General features: G+C 47.6%; 1 protein-coding gene across 1 annotated transcript in view; it reads left to right on the top strand.

Annotated features, from left to right (window-relative positions):
• Positions 1-24,322, top strand: part of TRIO (trio Rho guanine nucleotide exchange factor) — a 298,566-nt gene that overhangs the window by 153,879 nt on the left and 120,365 nt on the right. The window contains exons 14-21 of the mRNA XM_027767024.1: positions 1,673-1,868; positions 2,800-2,966; positions 5,248-5,367; positions 7,580-7,771; positions 8,208-8,357; positions 12,108-12,222; positions 16,182-16,297; positions 20,761-20,883. Coding sequence (XP_027622825.1) covers positions 1,673-1,868; positions 2,800-2,966; positions 5,248-5,367; positions 7,580-7,771; positions 8,208-8,357; positions 12,108-12,222; positions 16,182-16,297; positions 20,761-20,883 — 1,179 coding nt within the window. The remainder of the gene's footprint in view (positions 1-1,672; positions 1,869-2,799; positions 2,967-5,247; positions 5,368-7,579; positions 7,772-8,207; positions 8,358-12,107; positions 12,223-16,181; positions 16,298-20,760; positions 20,884-24,322) is intronic.

Genomic DNA, 24,322 nt, shown 5'->3' with positions numbered 1-24,322 from the left:
AAAAGCCTGTACACCAGTAGAGGCTCGTACAATGAAAACCTCGTATGCATTTCTCCCAAATTCAACAGTCTTGCACCTTGGTTGTTGTCTTGCCCTAATATTTTAAAGAATATTTTTGGTAGCCTGTCATTCTACTCCTAAAGGCTTTCTTAAGTATCTTAAAAAGATAGGGCATTTTCTGACTACCCCTCAGTCCACTACGCAGCACCCCGAGTGTTAGGTCATTTCTTCCTGTCTTCTGTGTGTTCCGGATTTGCTGGGCTCACGGGGCCGGCTCCTGCATGTGGTCAGTCTCCTGAAGAACTGCTCTCCTCCCTTGTTTCATGCCCGGACCCGATGAAGTAACTAAGTCAGAGGAACCAGGCGACACGTTTCACATTTGCTCCTTGATTTCCATTGGGGGGTGGTCATGTAGCTGGTTTTGAGGGAGGAGGGGCCTGGTGTTCCCTCAAGGCTTAGAAGTTAGGAACTGCTCTCCTCCCTTGTTTCATGCCAGGACCCGATGAAGTAACTAAGTCAGAGGAACCAGGCGACACATTTCACATTTGCTCCTTGATTTCCGTTGGGGGGGTGGTCATGTAGCTGGTTTTTGAGGGAGGAGGGGTCTGGTGTTCCCTCAAGGCTCAGAAGTTAGAGGTGAAGACGTGATGTGATGCAGATTCTGTTTCTGTGTGGGATAGTCCGCAGGTGGAACCCAGGCCCCTCCCCGGGGAGGGCGTTACCACCTGGTCCCAATTCTTTGGGACCACAGTCAGCCTGCGTTCTCGGGCATCTTAATCCGTCCTTGTTGAACTCAGCCTCCTTATGATAATTTACTGCACATGGATGATCATGGTCCGAGACAGCTATTGTACAAGAATTTGAGGGACCAGCAGTTAGCGTAATGGCTATGATGCTGGACTCCCATGTAGTTGACCGTGGTTCGAGTCCCGGACCCGGTAGCTTAAACTCACGCCAGGCACGTGGGCATGCGTGCCCAAGATCCCAGAGGAGAACGGAGGAGAAGGGATTGTGTAGTAGCCATCCCCGCTGGGGGGTGATTTCTCGCTTTCTGTCTCTTTGTCTCTCTGGCGAGCACACGCGCCCTATAGCAAAAACCTCTCGAAAACAAAAAAGAATTTGAAAACCTAATTTTATAATGTTACTATTATAATTATAATTATACTTTTATTTCTATATTTAATGGTTGGATTTTTCTCTAAAGAAGAGCTTTCCTCCATCCTGAAATACTTAAATAATTACTTTCCTTCCTTAAGTACTAATTTCCAGAATAAAGATTGGTTTCTTGTGTACCTGTCATTGAAACCAAAGAATTTTTTTTTTTTTGGCTTTTTAGCTCTTCTCCTTTAAAAAAAAAAATCATTAAGTATTAGTGATTTTTTTCTACATTCATTGTGTTCACTTCTAGTAATTTTTCTTTATAGGTATCTCATTGTCCCGTCTTTAGCCCGTGGAAACCCTTTACCTAGCTTCTGTATCCATTTACTTCTTCTTAATTTTTTGGAAAAGCAGCTTTATTTTAGCATAACTTATAGACCTCCAAACTTATCCACTGTGAGTGCGCAGTTCCCGTCTCTCACGTCAGCCGCCGCCTCCCCTGCAGCAGTGCGAGGTAGCATACATGTGTTCGTTTTTACTGTTTTGGTCTTAAACCAGTACTTTCCTCTGTCAGATCATCTCAGACCTCGAGTCCTGGAATGACGAGCTTTCTCAGCAAATGAACGACTTCGACACGGAAGACCTCACGATCGCGGAGCAGCGACTCCAGCACCACGCCGACAAAGCCCTGACCATGAATAACTTGACGTTCGATGTCATCCACCAAGGGCAGGACCTCTTGCAGTATGTCAACGACGTCCAGGCCTCTGGTAGGAAGGGTCGTCCTGCCGTGGGTCAGCTGTGCTTTCTTCATGTCAGCAGGGAAATCCTGTTTTATTTTGCTGAAAATTCTGTTCTTCTCTAAGTTCCAGATAGTAGAGATACCTGCAATTTTTTTTTTTAATAGAGATTTTTGTTATTGGGCACATGCGCTCACTGGAAAAAGAGAGAGAGAGAGCAAAAAATCATCCCCCAGGGGGATGGCCATGCCACACTCCCTTTTCCTCCATTCTCCTCTCGAGATCTTGGGCAAGCATGCACACGCGCCCAGTGTGAGCTTAAACTCACAGGCCCAGGGCTCAAACTGCAGTCAACTATGTCTTGCGGTATAACATTACACCATCCTGAAATAACTGTATTTTAAAAGGGAAAGGTTTTACATTTTTTTTAATGGTACAGTCACATTTAACGTTCTAGTTACAGTACTTACCCTTAATTTTACATATTATTTCAAGTAGCATGAACTTAAATGTTACACAATTACCAGTTCTATCTCTGTACATGAAATGGAAGGAAGTCCTAAGCAAATACTCACATTCTTTTCTGGTTTCTGTTTTTACCAGCAGATGTCACTGTAGCCACAGAAATATAGCTCACTTCAGAAACTTAGCAACTACCGCATACTACAGTACTCTTTTTACACAAATTAAACACTCATTAAAGAGTACTCTGTGTGTTGAGGGTAACAACAAAAACCCAGAGTTCGCTCGTTTATAAGGGAAGCTATGCTCTCACTAGTTTTGGTGTAGGATGAAGGTAGATTGATGGAGATGGGTTTGGTTCAGTCGTCTCCACCTTCTTTCAGACACATGTGCTCAGAGGCGGGTTCCCTTGTGTCCTCCTTGGCTCGGCCCACCCTGGCCAGGCCGATGAGGTGTCATCTAGTCCTAGTGCCAGTTAAATCTTAGGGTCTCCTTTCAGGCGTGGAGCTGCTTTGCGATCGAGATGTAGACATGGCAACCCGGGTCCAGGACCTGTTGGAGTTCCTTCATGAAAAGCAGCAGGAACTGGACTTAGCCGCAGAACAGCACCGGAAGCACCTGGAGCAGTGCGTGCAGCTGCGCCACCTTCAGGCGGAAGTGAAGCAGGTGAGCAAGCTGCTGGAGACGGGGTTGGCCTTGGCGGCCCTGCAGACATTCCAGGGGCCATGTTCTGGGACTTCGGCCTGTCAGCATCAGGAAGATGGTCCCTGACCAGAACATGAAGTCCTGATGCGTGAGATCTCCCACACTACCCCCAGGCAGTTGTGTCTAAGGTGTCCCACCGATGCCAGCCGCACGGATGCTGCCTGTCTGCTCTTAGTGGAAGCCTTCACGCCCTGCAGGTGTAGCCCCGAGAGTGACTTCCGTTAGCTGTTTTGTTTGTGCCCGTCTCTTGCTAGAAACCTGAGCGTGGTGTTCCCTGGGCCAAGCAACTGTGCTTTACTCTGCCAGATACTGTACTGAGGTAGACAGGATCGTAGACTGTGTGGACTGGGACTTTATTTGTGTCCCTGAGACACTCTAGTGCCACGTCCCAGATGGAAGGGATTGCTCTCCACGTAATGCGAATGCGTGGATCTGGCACTTTATCCAACGAGAGGGAACCTGCTGATGGCTCGGAGGAGGGAAGGCTGAGATTTACACAGAGGTCAGTGCACAGAAAGCCAGTGTTGGTGTGGTTGGAGGGGACTCGAGGTGCTTCTGGACCACGGGCAGGATGTGGTGTGTAAGTCAACATCACTCATAACAGGGAAGTGCGATTAAGCCGGAACTGTTTAAAGGGGCACCTCTCGATCCCCAGGTGCCGTTGGTGGTAATGTATTTTTACGCCATGAATGAGTTCAATGGGTAAAGCATTTCTTACCCAAAAACAACTTCGTCTAAGAAGTAAAGGAATAAGCTAGTATATCTCTTAGGAACTACCTTTGCCTATAAGGTAACAGAGACTAAAAAATAGTAGCTTACAAAAAGTTATTTTCTGTATGTTATTAGTCAGGAGACAGTAGACTGCTGGTGAGGCAGGAGGAAGCACACGGAAGCTGGTAAGGGAGCTGTGAGGTCTTCAGTGGCTAGACAGAAAAATAACAAGGCAGAAAGTTTCCTATAATGTGGGCTGAACATTAGGGATGGGTGTCTAGCTGATTAAGCAACGTTTGACATAGCCAGTAGATAGATCAGTGGACCCAGACACATCTGAAATAGTCCATGAGAAGTCAGTAGGGCCCAGACACAGTTGATCATAGCCAGTAAGAAGAGAACAGTCAGTGGCCAGCCATCGATGAACCCACATGACCTGGGTTAAAGATGATGAATCTGGCAGAATGCAGCTGCCGGGCCTTTTGAGCTGCTCTCTCTGTGGCCACCTGCTCAGGCCTGCTTCTGCCTCTTGGGTGTCTACTTTCTGCTTTTACCTAATAAAACTACCTTTTTCTTTTACTGTTGGCGTGTTTCATTCAATTCTTTGCTTGAAACACCAAGGACCTGGGGTCATCACAGAAGCCATCCCACAGCTCTGGTATCCATTCAGAGGCCCTGGGATAGGCTACACTGCGGTCTTAGTGATGGACGGTCTTTCCCTCACGGTGGCATAATGACCAATGTAGCTCCAGCTATTACCTCCATATCCCAGGCACCAGGAAGGAGAAAGCATAACAAGCAAGAGGCAGAGCCTGTATAGGAAAACTCCCCCGGAGATTGCTGCTCTGATCTCTCGGCTATATGGGAGCTAAGTGGGGGTTTTTTAAGCTCTCCCAAAAGGTAGAGTTTCTGAGCAAATGAGAAAAGAAGGAAGGTGCCGTGTAATAACTAGAGGTCTCTGACACAGTGGCTGTCCAGGATGGCCTCCCCAATCCCGTGGGTCCTGCTGGCAGAACTGGCTTTTCCTCGTTTGTGTATACAGTTGAGAATTTCATGATTTGATCCTGAGCACGGTGGTACAGTTTAATTCACGCTGTGGTTATAACGCCACTTACACTGAGGTTAAATCAGAAAATAGGTGAGTGAAATAAATTAGTTGTTCTTGATCAAGCAGTGTGACAGTTTCTCATGTTTGTTAGGCCTGAGAGGGAATGAAAATACACCTCGATTCCCAGGGAATTGGTTCTGTCAAGTAGGCTTTCTGATATGTGACCCTCAAATCGTTTTTACCTATGGATTCATATTAACAATCTGCTAGAATTTTCACCTTTCTAGCCCCTGGTCGCTACTGAAAGTAAGTTAATTAAAACTATGCAGCACTTGGATCAGATACTGTTGAGTGATACCAGGCTGTCACCAGTAGGATAACCAAGAAGTCGACACTTCTTGCCAATGGGAACAACTCGTGGCCCGCCCTGGTGGTCTGCGGGGTGCATGGGAGTGCATTGCGGGGGTTTCTGTGTCATTGCAGGTGCTGGGCTGGATCCGTAATGGAGAGTCCATGTTAAACGCCGGGCTGATCACAGCCAGCTCCTTACAGGAGGCCGAGCAACTGCAGCGCGAGCATGAGCAGTTCCAACACGCCATCGAGGTGAGCGCCGGCTGCCCTGAGCTCAGGCTTCCTTCCCAGCAAGCCTGCCAGGTCCCCTCACACGGCATGACTGGGCTAAACTGGTAGAAAACTCCCAGGACCCACACAGCAGTGCTCACGAGTGACTGCAGGAGGTGGTGACTTGACGTACACCCTAGCCAAGGGACCCGCAGCCAGAGTCCAAAAGGCCAGGGAGTCCCTGTTGTCCTGCCATGAGCTGTGCCGTTCTCTGATCAGACCCGGGAGCCCCAGCTGGAGTCTGGGCTGAGGATTTCTTAGCATGTTTCGCTGTGCTCATAAGCAGTTCTTGCTGGGTGACCAGCCCCAGGGAGCCGAGAGCTCACGGTCTTCTGAAGCAGGTGCAGACCATGAATTCACAGTTCTTAGTGACCGGTATGGACAGCAGAACTCCCCAGACCCTGCTTAAAGCAGCACAGTCCACCTTCACGAGAGTCAGTGCCCCCAGAGCTGTGGCAGTACGGGCCCCTGTGCTCCACTCAGCCTGTGGGCTCATCATTTTTAGGGCTTTTTGGAGATGGAGGATGTTGGAAAATGTTCTGATTGGTGGTCTCACCGTTAGGCCATGGGGAAGAGTGCATTCGATGACAGAAACTGTGTTTCTTGCTCATCCTACATACGTAGCGTCAGCCATGGAAGGCAGCCCCAGGGCTCACCACCAGTGTCTTCCTGAGTAACTGCCCCAGCACCCTGCACACGTGAGCATTCTTCCTGATCCTCCAACCCTAGGCATCTGTCGAAAACTTTGGTGCCACTGAGTGGTCTCTCATGTTTCAGTGCAAAGAAGTGCCGTGTCTGGGGAAAGATGGAAGTGTATTATGTCCGGTGTTTTATGGGAATATTTGTATTGTTCAGGTAAAATACAAGGACAGTATCCATAGAGAGCTGTGAACTCCCGACTGCACCCCTTCCCAGCGTTCTAGCTCCCCCCGGAGAGAACCTGCCCTCTCGGTTGCTCACGATCTTATAGTGAGTACATGGGAGTGAAATTCTCACTGGGTTTGCCAGGAATTCCCACAGACCTGGCGTGTGGCATGAATCCCAGAGAACACCACGGCTCAACCTTAGCTTTTCATTTGTTTTTAACATTTTTTAAAAATCTGTTCTTTTTTAAAATAATATTTAATTTGATTTTATTCATTGTCATTATTTTAATTAATTCATTTATTTATTTATGTATTTATTCATTTTGAAGATGACTAGAGAGAGAGACAGAGAGAAGGAAAGTGAGAAAGCAAGCTGCCAGGTCCAGGACTAGAACTGCAGTCAGCCAGGTGGGAGTCCAGCTGCCTTAATCACTATGCCACCTCCTGGCCCAAAAGTCAGTAATTCTTTAAAAATTTTCACCAGAGAAGAGAAGAGGATAGAGAAAGATAGCAAGAGAATAATAGAGAGGCAGGAGGTTAGTGAGAGACAGATATGGCTTATTACCTGTTGATGAGGACATGAATGGTATTCTCAACTGGATTGGTCTGAGAAGTAAGTACTTCATGATGGGCAAAGTCTTTTTACGAGCAAAATGAGAAATAGTGATTGACTGTTTAAAAAAATAATAATTAGAATAATAATAATAATGATTGGGGAAAGCATAGAAAAGATATTGAATGTTGAAGCGGGGAGATTAATGTCTCTGTACTGACTGACATGCATGGCATTCCCTTTTGAAAAAGCAATGTAATGCACTGTAAAGTTATATGTAATCCAATGTAATATAAAGAAGATTATGATGATAATAAAAATTTTTTTTTAATTTTCACCAGAGCCCATGGTTGGAATTGCAAAGGAAAAGTCTCCTCTCTAGCCCCTTCTCTCCACCTGTTTGTTGGCCTCTGGTGACTGTCAGAAGAAAGAGCAATAGGAATAATAAACTTGGAGATTGTGATGATTTTTTTTTTAGAATCGCAGCTGTTAGGGGTCTTTTCTGCAGTTTTTCAAGCAGAGAATCCAACAGTGAGACCCTTTCTGGGAGGTCCTAATGCATTTCACCCTTCTTCAGCTCGTCCAGCACTAAGCACATTGTCATAGGCCTAACAGCTTTTTACCAAGCTGTCTGCTGTGCCGTGAGGAGCATCCCAGTGAGCCTGGCCTGGAGCTGTCTCTGCAGCGTCACCAGGACCGGAGTGCAGCCTCCCTGTCCCCCCCGCTGCACATGACACCTTGGTCAGCCGCCTTCCCTCTTCCCCTGTCTCACTAGAAAACCCACCAGAGCGCGCTGCAGGTGCAGCAGAAGGCGGAGGCCATGCTGCAGGCCAACCACTACGACATGGACATGATCCGCGACTGTGCCGAGAAGGTGGCCTCGCACTGGCAGCAGCTCATGCTCAAGATGGAAGACCGGCTCAAGCTCGTCAACGCCTCCGTCGCCTTCTACAAAACATCCGAGCAGGTGGGCACAGTGGTTCGGTTCCCCGGGCTCCCAAGAGACATTTGTTTTGAGCTCCCATTTATTGGGCTTCTCATTCGTCATTGTTGATAGTTCATCGTTATTGAGCCCGTTGGTCTGGGTCACGCAGGGAAAAGACGCTTCCTGGAACGAAGGTGATTCTTGCTACCATAGTATCAAAGGATAATGGCGGAAAGGAGCAGAAAAGAGCCCTTTCCTCTGATTTAAGTAACAGACCTGCGACAGGCGATCCGTGTTGATTGTATCTGAAAGGCCTGGCAGCTCTGACCCCTGCCATTGTCCTCGGGGCAGTACAGCCACTTACGTTCCTTGGTCCTTGGACCTTCCCCCACATCATCTTCCCCAGAGCCTGTCAAAAGTGCTTCTCAAAGGTTCCGAAGGGTGACGTCCCTCGGAGCCTGGAACTTTCTTTTCTCAGGTCTGCAGTGTCCTCGAGAGCCTGGAACAGGAGTACAAGAGGGAAGAGGACTGGTGCGGGGGGGCCGATAAGCTGGGACCCAATTCTGAGACAGATCACGTCACCCCGATGATCAGCAAGCACCTGGAGCAGAAAGAAGCATTCCTAAAGGTATAGACAGGCCCTGATGGGTGCTAGTACACACCCCCCCACACCCCACCCCCGGCGAGCACACACAGACCTGGGGTGTGATCGTAGGTGACAGAGTGTCTCGATGTCAGTCAGGAGCAGCACCTGCAGACACTCCTCAAGCCTTGTGTGCTACAGTCTTCCCCTTCCGAGGGACCCTCCCTCACACACCCGCCTCCACCTCTCACATTGTGTGGACAGGGACTGGGGTAACGATGCATCAGCGATAAGTGAGTCCATGAGAGAAAATCTTAAAATATGTTTTCCATCTGTGATTTGCCCAGCCATTCTAGTTTTCATGAGGAAAGAGCTCGAAATCTCTGTAAAGAAGTCACAATACCGAATAATTCTGGAGACAGAGCAGTTAAGTGATCTATTGATTGATTAGGCGAAACACAATGCTTAGGGCTTAAAATAATCTTCCTTGAGATATTCAGCCTGTAGGAGGCAAGAACGCTGCAGCTCAGAGACCCGTCAGCCAGTTTGACAGAGGCCAAGCCTACGCTTCTTGGGGCTTCCAGGGTCCTCGCTGATGCCTGCCCAGGAAATACTTCCTGCAGGGGAGATCTGACCCCCTTCAGACAGGGGACAGTTTGCTCTGCAAAGCTTTAAATGAGGAATCTTTCAAGATGGCTTTATCCTGTTTTTATATGTGTCATACGCGATCATACACAACTGCAGATGTGCTTGAAACAGTTACATTTTTTAAAATGGCCAGAATGTTTGGAATTTTTTTAAGAGTTTTTCTTTTTTTTTGCTAAGGGTGCATGCACGTACCAGAGACACAGAGAGAAAGTGAGAAATCACTCCCACCCCCAGGGGGGAATCGCCATGCTGCAATCCCTTCTCTTCCATTTTCCTGTTGGGATTTTGGCGTGCATGCACATGCGCCCAGCATGTGTTTCAAGCGGCTGGGTCCAGGACTCAAACCACGGTTAGCCATATGGGAGTCCAGCACCTTAAGCACTACACCACCTGCTGGTTCCTGTTCAGAACCCTTTGACATTGAGCACTTCCATGTTCCACTTGTGGACTTTTAAATAAAGCACCCGAGTTTCTGTTTGTTACCGTTGCCCAGATCTGTTAAAAATAGGCGTGCCGTTTTCTTCTCCTTGTTGCTTTATGAAGTTCAGGTTTTTTCATTGGTTGGACACTCTCGCCTCCCTAACTCTGTTTCCTATCACATTTAATAGCTTTTGTTTGTTTCAAGGACAATCATCTGACAGTGGTGGTTTAGTCTGGCAGGACTCATTCTAACACTTTGAAATGATATCTGGTAACTAATTTTGATCTCCCACCACAGTGACTTACTTTTTAAAGAAGTGACAATGGGAAAACCACTATGATTTGCTAATAGAAAACAAAAGTGAATACTACTCGGTTAATATAATTAAGAAAGATATTTAGGTAAAACTGCAAAACAAAAATAATCACAAGCCTGTTTGAACGCCTGTGTTCAACTAGAAGTTTCTATTGTATTGGAGCTATTTTAAACGTGTTATTATGGAAACTTAAAGATACAGACAAAGTAGGAGATAATGAACCCCTGTTTGCTTCTCACACAGCTTCAGTAATTACCAACATCCGAGTATACGCCTACTGTTGGTGGATTATTTTAAATTGTAGATATTATGTCATTTTATTTGTAAATGCATCGATATGTTTCTAATGTTAAATTCTCCCTTCCTAATACAGAACCACAATGACATTCTGAAATTTTAAGGATTAACAGTTGGCCAGCAGGTAGCATGGTGGTTGAGGGTGCTGGACTCCACATGGCGCACCACGGTTTGAGTCCTGGACTTGGTGGCTTTCTCTCTCTCTCTCTCTCTCTCTCTCTCTCTCTTACATATTCCCTATAGCAAATAATAACAGTAACAATAAATAAAATTTTAAAGATTAACAGTAATTCCATAATACTGTATTCTCTGAAATCCAGCCATGTCTGCATTTCTCTTCATTGTCCCCTAAATTATTTTTTATATGTAGTTTTAATCAGGATACAAAAAGGTCCACATCCTGATTTGGTGAATATGTCTCTTAAATCACTTTTGATCTCAACACCCCCTTAGTTACCACTCATTAATGGAAGAAGTGGGTTGTCCATACTGTGGGATTTTCCAGTTCAGATTTCGGTAGTGGTATGTCGCACACACATGCAGTGCGTCCACACTCCACTAAAGGACTTCAAACCGAGAGCCCTGGTCAGATCAGAGCTGAGTGTGTGTGGTTCGTGTGTGTGTTGGTGGGCAACCTTGCTGCTGTTGCTTTGTAGTCCCTATTAGGTTGTATCCAGAGGTTCATGAAAGAAAAAGGTCCGGCTGTCTTTTTGTCTCTGCACTGAGAGGATTTGTGAGTGGTTCAGCTGTGGCCAGTGCCAGCTCATCCACTGTGGGCTTCCCCGCCATCCTTCACCTCATGAGTTTAGTAGCCAGCGTGACACCGTGTGATTAGGAGTTGTGAAATGTCTAACTCTGACACTCCTTTGGCCTTGAATAGCAAGAGTTAGTACCTTCTCAGCCGCTGGGACTCTAAAACAGTTTGTCCAGAAAAGTGGAGTACATGCTTGATGTTTTTTGTTTGCCATTTTCAGAATAATGAATTGTTGCTTGAGCAACCTCTCCATAGGACTTCTTTAAGTCTTATCACAGATTTTCACATAGAGACATTCCTCAGATGTAACCCGTCCCGACCCCGGGAACCCCTTTACAGCCTGGCTGCTGCGATGTCCTATTGACATAGCCCGAATCGTCTCTAGCCTCGTCCTTGCTGTGGGGTATGATAACGTATCTCAGACTTACCGGTCAAGACTCATGCCCATGATACATTTTAATCTTAAAAAGAAAAAAAATAGAAAAAATTTAAAAATTAAAAGAAAAAAGGATGCCCTTGTTCCTTCTACTCAAAAGGCCTAGAAACAATGACCGGTCCACTAATACTAAGCATCCCTAGTGTCTCCACACACCGTTTACCACAAGGAGGAGACTGAACTATTTGAAGAAAAGACAGATTGCAGATCAAGAGCAGGCAGTTTGGAAGAGATTTCCAATTCTAATATGGTCAAGGGATTTTTCTCCTTTTGTATTTGTATCCTTTTTCATATAAAACCTGCGTTTCTAGTAGGCTAATGGGGTTGCTTATGTGCTTTATGCTACTACATAAAAACAGGAACACGTGTAACAGACTTCCTAACCAGCAGTTGGGAAACTACCCACCTAGGGCTGCGTCCTTCCACACTCATGCACTTACTGTCTGCGGCTGCTTTCATCTACAGGGTGGGCTGAGCAGCTGTGACAGAGACAGACACGGTGTGACCCCAGAAGCTGACCCATCTGCCCTTTATAGATGTCTAGGCATGGCTTCGCTGTATCTTGTGGCTCAGGGTTTCCGAAAGCCTTGGTTAGGGATGCCATCATGCCAGGCTTCAGACGGAGAGGCCTTCACTTCCTCTCCTGGTGTAGGCCAGTGGCTGTCCTTAGTCCCCTGCCACCCGATCCTCTCCACAGGGCAGCTCATACCATAGCAGCTAGTGGCACCAAAGCAAGGACTTTGAGGGAGTTGTTTTTAAAAATTGAAATAGGATTTAACCCATGTGTTTTCCATAGCTCGCATTGGCCAGATGAATGTTCTAGGTGAAGAGGGACGTTAGACTCGTATTTTGTTCATCCGTGTACTCAGAGTCCCTGTTTGTGTGCGTGGCATTAACAGCACGCTGCTCTGCCTTATTCTCAGGCTTGCACACTTGCCAGGAGGAATGCTGATGTCTTCCTGAAATACCTGCACAGGAACAGCGTGAACATGCCGGGGATGGTGACGCACATCAAAGCTCCTGAGCAGCAAGTGAAAAGTGAGTGCAGCTGGGGGTTGGCGGGGTTGCCTGAGGCCGCCCGAGAGCAAGGGCGAGGGCGCTAGACACAGAGGTATTGGTGTTCCAGATTGTTGATCTAGGGCCTCGTTTTAAATGTCCATTTCAAGTCCTCACTGACAATCTTAGTTTAATTATAAAATATTTAAGCAAATTTATAGGCTTTTAATATATCAAATAAGTGATAATTCACTGAATCAAGTTGAAGAATATAAATGGGGAAATGCAGCATTCAGAGTCTTTATTGTGTTAATCCCTAACCCAGCAAGAATAAAATAAGTGAAAATATTATAAATATGGGGAGAAACATGAGAACCAGAGTTAAAAATAAGCAAAATAGTTTTTAAAGTTCAAAACAAGGAATGATGGCAGGCCACACGGTGGCTGGGTCGTAACACAGCGCCCTATAAGGCTGAGCTTTGTGGGTCAGTGCCAGGTTCACGTGCAGGGCCCTCCGTGAACACTGTGGAGTGGGCGCTCATGATCTGGGATTGGCTGAAGCTGGGTCTGGGGGCCGGCATGAGGACCACGTTGGGGGTATCTGTTCTCTCCCACTCGTGAAGAATTAGGTCAACAAGTGTTTTAAAAAGTTACATACCAACATGTATGGTCTGCATAGCATTGCCAGTTTTATATACCTGAGATATACTTAATAAAAGCAAATTTTGAAATAATACTATATAGTTTAATATCTTTTGAATATAAATGTTTATAAGAACTATGTATATTGTTTTCATTTTTTAAAGTTTATTCACTTCTTCTGTGAGAAAAGGAGAGACAGGCCCTTCTAAAAGGGTCTCAATTCCATGACCCAGCCTCAGCCCGTTGGGTCATGGGCACCTGGGTGCACCTGTCATGCCCGGGGAGGCCATGGAATTGGACCCAGGAGGGCCAGTGTCACAGAGCATCACGTTAGTGCTGGGCCACCAGCTGACCCCTAGAAAACCATGTTTTTATATGTAAGTAGAGGCAGGGCATAGAAGAAAGTCCGAGAAGTACATGCTAAACTATAAATAATTGGGTTGATCAGATGGACAAGTAAACAGAGGAGGAAACCGAGATACTGAGAAACCACCTTGACCAGGGTCGAATGGCCTAGGTGTATATTCATAGGAAAAAAATTATTTTAATAATCAGTTAGCAAATGATTCATCTCACACTTTAAAAAATATATGCTTGGGACCAGAGGGTAGCATGGTGACTAAGATGCTGGACTCCCACGTGGTCGGCTGCAGTTCGAGTCTTGGGCCTGGCGGCTTAAAACCCAACTGGATACGTGTGCCCAAAATTCCAAGAGAAGAATGGAAGAAAAGAGACTGTGGCGTGGCCATCCCTCTCTGGGGGGTGATTTCACACTCGCGTTCTCTCTCTCTCTCTCTCTTTCTGTTCCTAGCAAGTGGCTTTGGCAAAACCTTAAAAAAAAATTAATTAAAATGATCACCTAGAACTTTCTACATTGCACTCCACTCTGGCTTCTCTGTTGACTGTTGCAGGATGATCTTGTGTCATACTAGTACAGTCCTCTAAGTTCTCTCAGTGTGACTTTTATCTAATTACTGGGCTCTTCTGGGAAAATCGGCAACTAACAAAGCAACCAATTGGTTACTTGCCCATTTCAGATAAAAATAATGGATTTTCTCTTATCTCTTAATACTGCCTTTGTTCCTTGGGCGTATCCTGTTTGCTCTGTTAAAGATGTCACGATAGTCCTCACCAGGATGGGCCACCTGTCCGAGTGTGAGGGCAGCCATGTTTAATCTTCACTCACAGAGTCGCCATGCATCTGCTGGTGCGGGTCGTAATGTGGGAGCTGGGGAGAGTTAACAGGAAGTGTTCTGTTTCGGTCGTGGTCTACATGGGAGTGAAAGATTTATGCCCGAGGCACTGTGTGGGAAATCCACGTGAGGGTGATGGAGACAGAAAGGACAGCCTGACCCCACAGGTCACTGGACAAGGGAATCCCTCAGGAGCCTGAGGAAGCTCCCATTAGTGATCAGCCCCCTCCAGGAAGGCAGCTCCCCCTCTTCCCAGCCACTCTTCTTGCCAGGCTCAGTCTGGGTCAGGAAGAAACTTCAAACACAAAAAACTAGAAGGTTTATGTTAATTTCGTGGGTGTGATCTTTTCCTTTACATGCCAGTTTAATTTTTTGACAGACTTTAAAGGTCAGAGTCTTAACTGATTTGACAGAACTAATCACCTTTGCAGTATAGTGTACCTCACGCAGCGTGACCCGGAGCTGGCATGTCACTGCCACTCTTAACTCCCACCCCTCACAAGTGCCCAGCTTCCTAGGATCTCTGGAAGTGGACTAATTTAAATATTTCCCAGTGTAATGAGGTTATGCCCTTGTCCCCTTACTCTTTTCTTCCACAGGTTACCACTAGTAAAACTTCCGTGCTCCCATCCATGTGTATAATGGGTGGTCAGAAAGTATTGACGCATTTTTGCATAGAAAAAAATGGCTTTTCTGACCACCCAATAAAAGTGTTTATGTAGAGAAATGCAAACATGTATCCCACTCAATAAAAGTGTTTATGTAGAGAAATGCAAACATCTGTATCCCAATCTCCCATCCCACTTTTTATTTATTTTATTATTTTGATATAGAATGCATGCGCTTACCAGAGAGACATGGGGGATGAGAAATCATCCCCCCAGAGGGGGATGGCCCTGCCATCGCCAGTCTCCTCAAGATTTGGGGCATGCCCACACCCTTGCCCTGTGTGATTTTCCAGACTCCGGGACCCAAACCATCCAGTTGGCCATGTGGGATCCAGCACCTTAACCTCCATCCCACCTGCTGGCCCCTACTTTTTATTTTTTACCAAAATGGGACTGTATTCCTTGACACGAACGTATCTTAGTTAGTGACCTCCTAAATCAGATTTCGGAAACACTCCACAGAGCGTTCTGTCATCGACCCAGCTGCCCCCCAGATGCCGGCTTCATGCGTGGTAACCGGCTTTGCACCGCTCCAAACAGCACTTCTGTGTTGGTGCATTTCAACATGAGTGGTTTTATACACCCGAAAGATACATTCCCGGTTCAGAGATGTGCACCTGTTCAGTGTTGTTGCGTGTAGACAAATGGCTCCTCACTGGGGCTACGCCTGGTCTTCCTCCCTCAGCTGTGTAGGCTCCTCTGCCCCACCCCCCCAGCCCTGCCCAACACCGGCTGCTGTTGGTCTTTGCCGGGAGGACTGAACTCTGTCCTTGAGAGGTCAAACATGTCTGTGTGTAGTGATCACATGGTCCGAATTACACTCACGTGTATGAACTGTGCCCGTTTTTCTAACAGACTGTTTACGTCTTGTGTTGTCTGTGAAGCGCATTAGGTCTGTGTCTTCTACATTCCTAACGGCTTTTCCTGACACTTCCTTTGTGCGGCTGTTAAGGTGGCAGCGCCTCGGTTATAGCATCCTGAGTTTCACGCACCATCCGGAACTTGCCTTTGTGCCTTCGCGCTTCCCGATTCCCTGCTGCATGTCCTTCCCTCTCCACAGCTTATGTCTGAGGGGAAAACAAATAAAAACGAAAAAACCGTAACAACAAAAAAACACCTTTGTGTTCTTGGGTTCCACCATGTTAACCTACCATCTTTAATGTTTACTCAGTGCCTTCCAGAGGAAGGCATTAATAACCTTGAACAAAATGCCTCCGGCTGATGTTTTTCCAGCTGTTGCCCAATTGCCCCCACTGGGGATAAGCAGTGGATTTGCCCTGCGGAGTCACAAGCCACCCTAGGCATCCAGCCGTCTCTTTGTAAGGTGACAGAGTGTGGAGAGAGGCCTGGTCAGGCCCAGAAGCCCTGGCAGTCGGGAAGCAGTGCGGCTCTGGTATTAAACTCCGCCTGGCTCTGGCATTTGCGTGGAAACAGCTGGGCTTCCGCGGCATTGATCAGACTGCCAGGCCAACTCGTGTCTCTTCCCTTTTCCTCCCAGATATCCTGAATGAGCTCTTCCAGCGAGAAAACAGGGTGCTGCACTACTGGACCATGCGGAAGCGGCGGCTGGACCAGTGCCAGCAGTACGTGGTCTTCGAGAGAAGTGCCAAGCAGGTCAGTGCACGCCCGGCCCTCGGCCCTCGGCCCCCGACCCCCGAGCGCACCTCCCTCCTCTCACAGAGAGTCATTTTTCATCATCTTGGAGAAAACCACTTTCTGATGACCAGAATGAGCTGCCTTTCACAGAATAGCTTGTGGGCCAGCTGGTGTGTGATGGTTGAGGCAGCGAGGTCCCATATGGCTGATGCATGGTTTGAGTCCTGGACCTGGCAGCTCAGAAAACATGTGCAGTGTGTGGGTGTGGGTGTGCCCAAAATCCCAAGAGGAGAATGGAGAAGGGACTGCAGTGTGGTCAGCCCCCTGAGGAGAACTTTCTCACTCTCCCTCTGCATTTGTCTGTCTCTCTAGTGAGCTCATATGTCCTCTACCAAATTAGAAAAACAAACAAACAAAAAAGAATAGTTTTTTAAAACCCAGATTCTGGGACTGTGTGTCACTTGGTGGCTTCAGCCCTCATCAAGTATGCCAGTCAGCTTACCCCACTGTTTCTGCCCATGTAAGAGACAGCCGGGGACCAATCGTGATGATTTGGGCCCAGCCACTGGTGCACTGGTAAGATGTTGTGCCCTACACACTGGGAACACATGGCATCCTGGGTTCCATTCCCAGGACAACCTAAAGGGCCGGTGTGGTGTGTGTGCCTGTACTCCCTGCTGCTCAGGAGGCTGGAACAGGGGTAGCAGGAGCTCAAAGCTGGCTTGGTCAACATCACGAGACCTTGTCTAGAAAAGAGTGGGGTGGGGACCAGCAGTTGTTGTAATGGCTATGTTGTTGGACTCCCATGTAGTTGACCGCGGTTCAAGTTCCAGACCCAGTGGCTTAAACTCATGCCAGTTGCATGTGCGTGCATGCCCAAGATCCCGAGAAGAGAAGGGACTGTGGCATGGCCATACCCCCTGGGGGGTGATTTCTCACTTTCTGTCTTTCTGGCAAGCGCATGTGCCCTATGGCGTAGGGGCCGTGGCAGGAGGATTATGGCACAGCGAGATCTCCTCCCCCCCTGCCACCCCCCCAAAATAGGCATTGTGGATTCTTAGATCTATACTTGTATAAATACCATCGGCAGTTTTTTATATTGCTGTATTTATATTTTCAAGACAGAATTTTGTATGTCAGATAAGTCAAACTAACCCGAGATAAGATGTGTGACAAGACTTGTCATCGTTTAGCGTAGTCAGGACAGGCTCGTTCCCGCATCCAGCCGAGGTAGACGTCTGTGTGTGCCTTTGGCGCATCTGCCCTCTGAAGCCGCCTTGAGATAGATAAAGGGCTTCTGCCGAGGCCGTCCGTCCCGGAGGCAGAGCGTCTTCTGGTGGCGCCTGAGTCTTCTGGTGGAGCCTGACTGGCCCGTCCAAAACGGTCAGCTCCCTGTCCTTCTCACTGGCCTCAATAGCAGCTTATGGGGCCCTGCAGCAGCTCCCTGGGACACGAGTGGTCAGCAGGCAGAAGCGAGAGGGAAGGCATGAAACGAATGTGGCACGTCATCTCGTGTCCTCCACTTGAGTTAGCTGAGGGTCACCTGGGTCCCTCGGGGCTGTGAATGTGACCCACATCCTGAGCGTGACTCGGTCCTGGACCTTCTTCTGAATCCAACCTCACCCACCGTGCACTGACACGTGTTCACTGCAGTCTTCATAGTCTGAGGGCTAAGCGTAGTTTTCCACAGAGGGGACAGATTCGATCCCCACCCACTCGGTGAACATCAGCCTTGTGGCTGGCACCACAGGCAGGGCCGCTCCTTGCCCAGAGCAGGGTTCATGGTCCGTGGACCTGGCCTCCCGGCTCGGCCTGTCCCTCCTCATGGCCGACTGTTCAGGTGTGGTGACCACACTGGCGGCAGTGGGGTGGCAAGCAGTGGTATTCTGTGACAGTAAATTTCTCACGTATCTATATTATGTCTTTGTGGAAAGATAAGGAGTCGTTCAACTTCAGAGAAGCCAAATGGAGGATAACCGTCTCGGGAGAGACAGATAATGTAATGTAGTGGTGCATTTTCCTAGCCAACTCATTTGCCAAAAACACAGCCGTTCAGATTCAGCCGTTGCGGACGCTGACCCCGCCACCCCATGGCCCTGTTGGGGTTTCCTCCACTGTCATCACAACCCTATAGTCACTGTCCGTCGTGACAGCAGACAGACCTTGAGGTCCCACACCGACATTACATTAGTAGGTGGGTGCCCCTGATGGGAACGTGGGGGGCAGCTGTGGCTCCTGGGCACTGCCCTGGCCATCCCCTCCCCCAGGCCCTCCGGACCTCCAACCTGCCTGCCTCATCCGTCACCCCCAGTGGCACCTTCCAGGGCTGCATGTAGCTCGTCTGCTGTCTTATCTCGCTCCATGGCATCTCCCAGCCAGACCTCCATTTTCCAGATCTGTAAATCCCAGGTCCCACTCAGCGTCCTCATTTCAGGAGTGTTCTGCCTGATCTCTGCTTTCCCTCTTCTCGCCATCGTCCCTGCTGTGGGTCTGGTAGGACGGTCCTCTGTCCTGCCAAGCCTCTGCTCAGGCTTGCTGGTTGGGGAGCTGCTTCCTCCTACTCTCTGCTCTAACCCCATCATACACAGCAGCCACGTTTACTTTAAAAAAAAAAAAAAAAAGCAAGCTCTGGGTGGGACTTCGATGGCTCCTGTCCCCCTTTCACAGCCTCCCCTCTGGTCTCACCTACCTTCCATCCCTTGCTCCACGCTCCTGGCTGAGCAAATGTGACTGGTTCACGGCCCAGGCCTTCTGGTCCCACCAGGACTCCACCTCGCTGGTCCTAGCCCACTATCGCACTGCCTGTAGAGATGCCTGAGACCAGGGGTGGGCCAGGGAGGTTTAAAGAAAGAGTTATTTACAAACTCGCAATGCCAGTGTCTGGGAAGTCGGGGTTTTAAGGATTACTTTTTCCTTTTCTTTTTCTCTTTTCTTCTTTAAGGATTTTGCATTAGGGTATGTGCACTTGGGGGAGAGAGACAGAGGGAGGCAACGGCAGCGTTGTTCTACCTCTCCACACACACCTCGTGAGAAATCACCCCCCAGGGAGGATGACTGCACCACAGTCCTTTCTCCTCAGGATTTCTGGGCATTTTTTTCCTAAGTTAAACACCACAAATGCTATGATTCATTCAGCAGAGATAGCAGTGTTTCTAGTCCAAACCTGCAGAGTATAATGGGTGGTCTAGATATTACTGAGAATAATAATTATCAAGTGTACTTTCACTTTGTTTCGGCTTCTTTAGCCTCGCAAGGCCTCTTTAGATGTGTGTGTTTCTATGTCTTGATTTCACTTCGGATATCCAAAAATAGAAGCAAAACCTAAAACCTGAGTGAATACCTGGTCCATAATGGTCCTCCCATTGCCGTGTGAACCCAGCCAGTCCCCTGGGGGTGCGTTTACGCTCCACAGAAGCCCCCCCAAAAGCAAGGGCAGTAGGACATGATCCAGCCAGATGCAGCAATAGGAAATACAAGGGACTTCAAAGAGTTTATGGGAGAATGGAATTGAAGTACAAGTGCAAAAATTTATTGAAATCAGGAACCAGCAGTTAGCGTAATGGCTATGTCACTGGACTCCCATGTAGCTGACTGCGGTTCGAGTCCCGGACCCGGTGGCTTAAACTCACGCCAGGCGTGTGTGCGTGCGTGCCCAAGATCCCAAGAGGAGAATGGAGGAGAAGGGATTGCGGTGTGGCCATCCCTTCTGGGGGGTGATTTCTCGCTTTCTGTCTCTCTGTCTCTGTCTTTCTGGTGAGTGCACGCGCCCTATAGCAAAAACCTCTCCCAAACAAAGAAAAAAAAAGTTATTGAAATCCTTGAGCAGCTTTTTCACAATACACATTTTCCATGAATTTTTTTGACGACCCCTTCACATGCATGTGCTTTCTTTTTCCGTTTAATTGGAAAACCCCAGTCAGGTTGTAAAGTTTCAGTGACACAAATATCTAGATATTTAGCAAAATGTGAGGCTTCCAGACCAGCCCTCTACCTACACCCTCTCAGGACGCTCATCTTCTTCACTGTAATAGAATTTGGGTGGACTCAGGAGAGGGCGGGTGGGCACCCTCCATGGTTGGGTCACTGCGATCGCTACCCTGCAGCCCTCCAGCCTGTCACCACGTGGGATTGGCTTTTCTTGAGCAGCGCATTGCTACTGTGCTGGGGGGCCGACCCCTTGATATTCTTGAGAGAGGATCTTAATTGTGGATTTTTTTATTGTGCCTTTATGTTCACCGTCATAAGAAACTCTTAAACTTTCTGTCTTGTTGCCTAAGTGACACGATTATAACCTTCTAGAATGTTCTTTTTTTAATTTGGGAATTGTGAAACTTATTCCAGCAACTTCTCTCTCCTTGAGGGAGTGTTTCTTGCTGTGTGCTAGCTGTGGCTCGTGATCTGCCGTTTAGACAAGGCACAGGGCGTTGGGACTCCTCGCACACGTTTAGCCCATGACGCTTCTCCATCCCTCCCCTCTCCAGGCCTTAGAGTGGATCCATGACAACGGGGAGTTCTACCTTTCCACACACACCTCAACGGGCTCCAGCATCCAGCACACCCAGGAGCTGCTGAAAGAGCACGAGGAGTTTCAGATAACTGCCAAGGTGGGTCCAGGGCAGGGTCGGACGCCTGGTTGGTGGCCTGCGGATCTGCAGAGGTTTTTCCAAAATGACCCAGGGTGGGAGACCACAAGTAAATGAGATATTTCTCAAGTAACGTTTCAGACTTAGCCGTGGAGGCACAAGTGGTGAGGTGCCATTGTGCAAGGCTGGGGTCCCACTGGAGTTCAGTTCCTGGACCACCTAAATAGGCATCGATGTTGCTAACCAGCTGGGACAGGAAGGTCACGAGGGTGAGACCCTGTGAAAAAGTACCTTTCTCTCTCTTTTCCTCGCCTCCCCAAATTTATACACACACACACACACATATACATACATATATACAGGTGCGTGTACACACATACATAGATACACACGTATATATGCTCACATTTATGTTTACATGCCTGTGTGTATGTGAATTCAAGAGATACCCTATGAAACTGGATGAACAGGGTGAGCCCATCTTGTCGGGCTGCCCCTGCACCTCTTCATCTCCTCCCTTCGTGTCTCTGTCCTGTCATCCCTCAGGTTTCTGTAAATACCTCCATCTTTTTCCTTTCCTCCTCTTTATCCTTATGTATTTCTCTTTCTCTCTCTCTCTCTTATTTTCCATCGCATTTTCAGTGTATTTAGTATTTTTATGAAACACTCTTTGCTGTAAGCACCTTGTCTGTCAAGTGCTCCGTGTCATTTCCTATCTCTGGTTGGTGAGGGAAGTCAGGAGTCCCACCCTAGTCAGGTGGGACGTCGGCCATGTTTCATGGCTGGCAGCATCTCATGGTCTCTCACATGTTGGTTCATAGGTTTAGAGAACTCGAGGCATTTTTCACTTTTCTCCTGAAAACTTAAATAGAATATTATTAAGTCTTCATGACATGTGAGGTATATGTGAGTGATTATGAACTATAAAAGAAGTATAAAGAATCTTCTCGTTAGGAATGTTTTCCCAATGAAAGCATCTGCTGCAGGGCCTTATTCCTCCTTTTATTTTAGCTCAAAGCAGCAGAAATACCTTCTTCTGCACCTGACGTGTTGCTGTTTTTCCCAGTTTTCGAGTACACAGCCTATACTATTTTCAGAAGTGCTTCTGTTTTTCAGGCTAGATTTAAGGTTTTTAGAAAAAGCTGAAAGTTATTTCAGTATTAAAAGTGGAAAATAAGTAATCAAGCTTAATACATTTTTAAAAAAATATTTGCCAATAAGTAGCAAGATTAATTATCTTGAGTGGCCCTTAACCTGGCTTTGAAACCATCGGAGAGGAATTTTTAAACCATATGAGTGTGGACAGCAACTTTGTGTAAGTTTATTTGCTCATTTTGATGTTCTCCGTCACCATTTTTGACTGGTCCTGCTGTTCTGGCAGTCCAGAGTTTCCTCTCCCCCAAGCTGTAGGTTCAGGTTCCCTTCAGCCTGCAGGGTCCCTGTCCTGGAAGGTTGCACAGTCCTGCAGGGCTGTAGTGAGACAGAACCCTTCATCGATCCACCAGTTACCTGTGGAGTCTCAGCCATGTACCAGGAGCTAGAGGGTGCTGGGCTCACGGACTGCATGTTTTAAGGGGTTGTTTCTTTCTTCTTTTTCTTTTTTTTTTTTTAGGTTTTTGTCATAGGTTGTGTGTGCTCACTGGAAAGACAGACAGATACAGAGAGAGGAAAAGTGAGAAGTCACCCCCTTCCCTCAGAGGGATGGCCATGCTGCAGTTCCTTCTCCTTCATTCTTCTCTCGAGATTTTGGGCATGCATGCACGCACACTTGCTGTGCATGTGTTTCAAGCCACTGGTCTGGGACTTGAACCATAGTTGGCTATGTGGGAATTCAGCACCTTAACCACCATGTCACCTGCAGGCCCCTGCATTGTCTTTTTTATTTTCATTTAGGTGTCTCCTTGTCTCTGTACTTAAAATGCTCAGTAGCTTTCTTTACCCCTTAAAGATAAAGTTCGCAGTGCCCTCTACAGCTGACTCTTGTGCCGATCAGAGAGAGCATAGTTGACAGGCCAGGATACCTGGACTGTGGAGGCGATGTTCTCATAGGAAGGAGACAGACATGTTTAACAAATAAGTCGGTTACATCCACTGAGAGAAGGTGATTTGCACTGTGGGGAAAAAAATCAGTGCGGATAGGAGAAGGGTGGTCAGAGTAGGGGGGCAGGTTGCCCTGTGAAGGTGGTCAGGGAAGGCCTGTGGAGAAGGGGACCTTGGTATGAGCAGAGGTGTCAAGGAGCCGTGGCAATGTCTAGGGGGTGGCAATCCAGGAGAAGCACCCATGTGAGGGGTAAGGGCCAGCCTGGACAGGCGAGGTGGGGACCCAGCACTCAGCAGCCGATGGCTTTCCTGGGGTACCACCTGACACTGGAGGTGTCTCACAGCTGACTGCACAGGTTACCCAGTGAGTTCTGGCTCCAGACTTTCACACACTAAGGCAATTTCTCCAGATTTGGAACTCTGACTTCCTGTGTGGATTTTTTTAAAGTCAGTTTCCTGAATATGCATCCTAAAGATTTTTCTAGTTCAATCTGAACTGGAAAAGGCAGATTCCAGAAGGGCAGCTTATTTATTTGAAAATGCCAGTGGGAATGTCAAAGGACACCTCATCGCCAGTTCAGTGAACTGGATGTGACAGATCCCGTAAGAAAGCAGAGTTGAGTGAAGGAGCTGCCTTCTATATAATCGTTGTGTTACGGCTGTCTTTAATTTTATGAAAATAGAGTTATGCTTAACTTAGTAAAAGGTATGTTCTTTGTACTTATAAAGTAAAAATTTTCTTTTTGAGAAAGAGTTCTCACACAGGAACAGAATTTAAAATACTGCTCTGGAGATAATTTCCTAACTAATGAACTTTGTTCCGTGTCTCCTGAGAGTTAAAAAGGAAATGAACCTGTGATGTCGAAGTGCTTCATCGGAGATTGGGTTGAGTGCCTGCCGCAGGGACTAGAGAACCTGACTTCAGGAAGACCGAAAGAAAGTCAGATGGCTGCTCGCCTCAGAGCGCTGCGGGTCGGAGCATGTAGAACAAGCTGCAGAAAGCTGGCCGGCTATGCACCGCATTCTGACACGCAGTGGTGGTCGAAGGAAGAGGGAGAGGAGAGGACAGCACCCGAGTGTTCATTCTTTCATTCATTCATTCTATAGGGTAGTGCCGAGCTCCTAGCAGATAAAGACTCAGCAGAAAGATAGTCCGGATTTCTTCTCTGAGGCCATAAAGCTGCATTTGCTGTGGAAGGGCTGGGAGAGGCAATAGGCCAGCCCCGGGGAGAGGGTGGATGGGCTGGGGCTCCAGGCTGTTTCTGCCACCTGCCGGGTTTCCCAGCCAGTGCTCAGAGTCCTAGGCAAGTGGCTACTGCGTTTTGGTTTCTGGCAGTCGGTTCATTTGCTTCACAATACTTTCCTGTTTTTTTTTGTGTTTGTGTGTGTGTGGTGTTTTTTTTTTTTTTTTTGCGCACAA

The sequence above is a fragment of the Tupaia chinensis genome, unplaced genomic scaffold (genome assembly GCF_000334495.1).
Source record: "Tupaia chinensis unplaced genomic scaffold, TupChi_1.0 Scaffold143836_2, whole genome shotgun sequence".
NCBI classification, from domain to species: Eukaryota; Metazoa; Chordata; class Mammalia; order Scandentia; family Tupaiidae; genus Tupaia; species Tupaia belangeri.
This window is presented reverse-complemented; position numbering and strand designations above follow the sequence as displayed.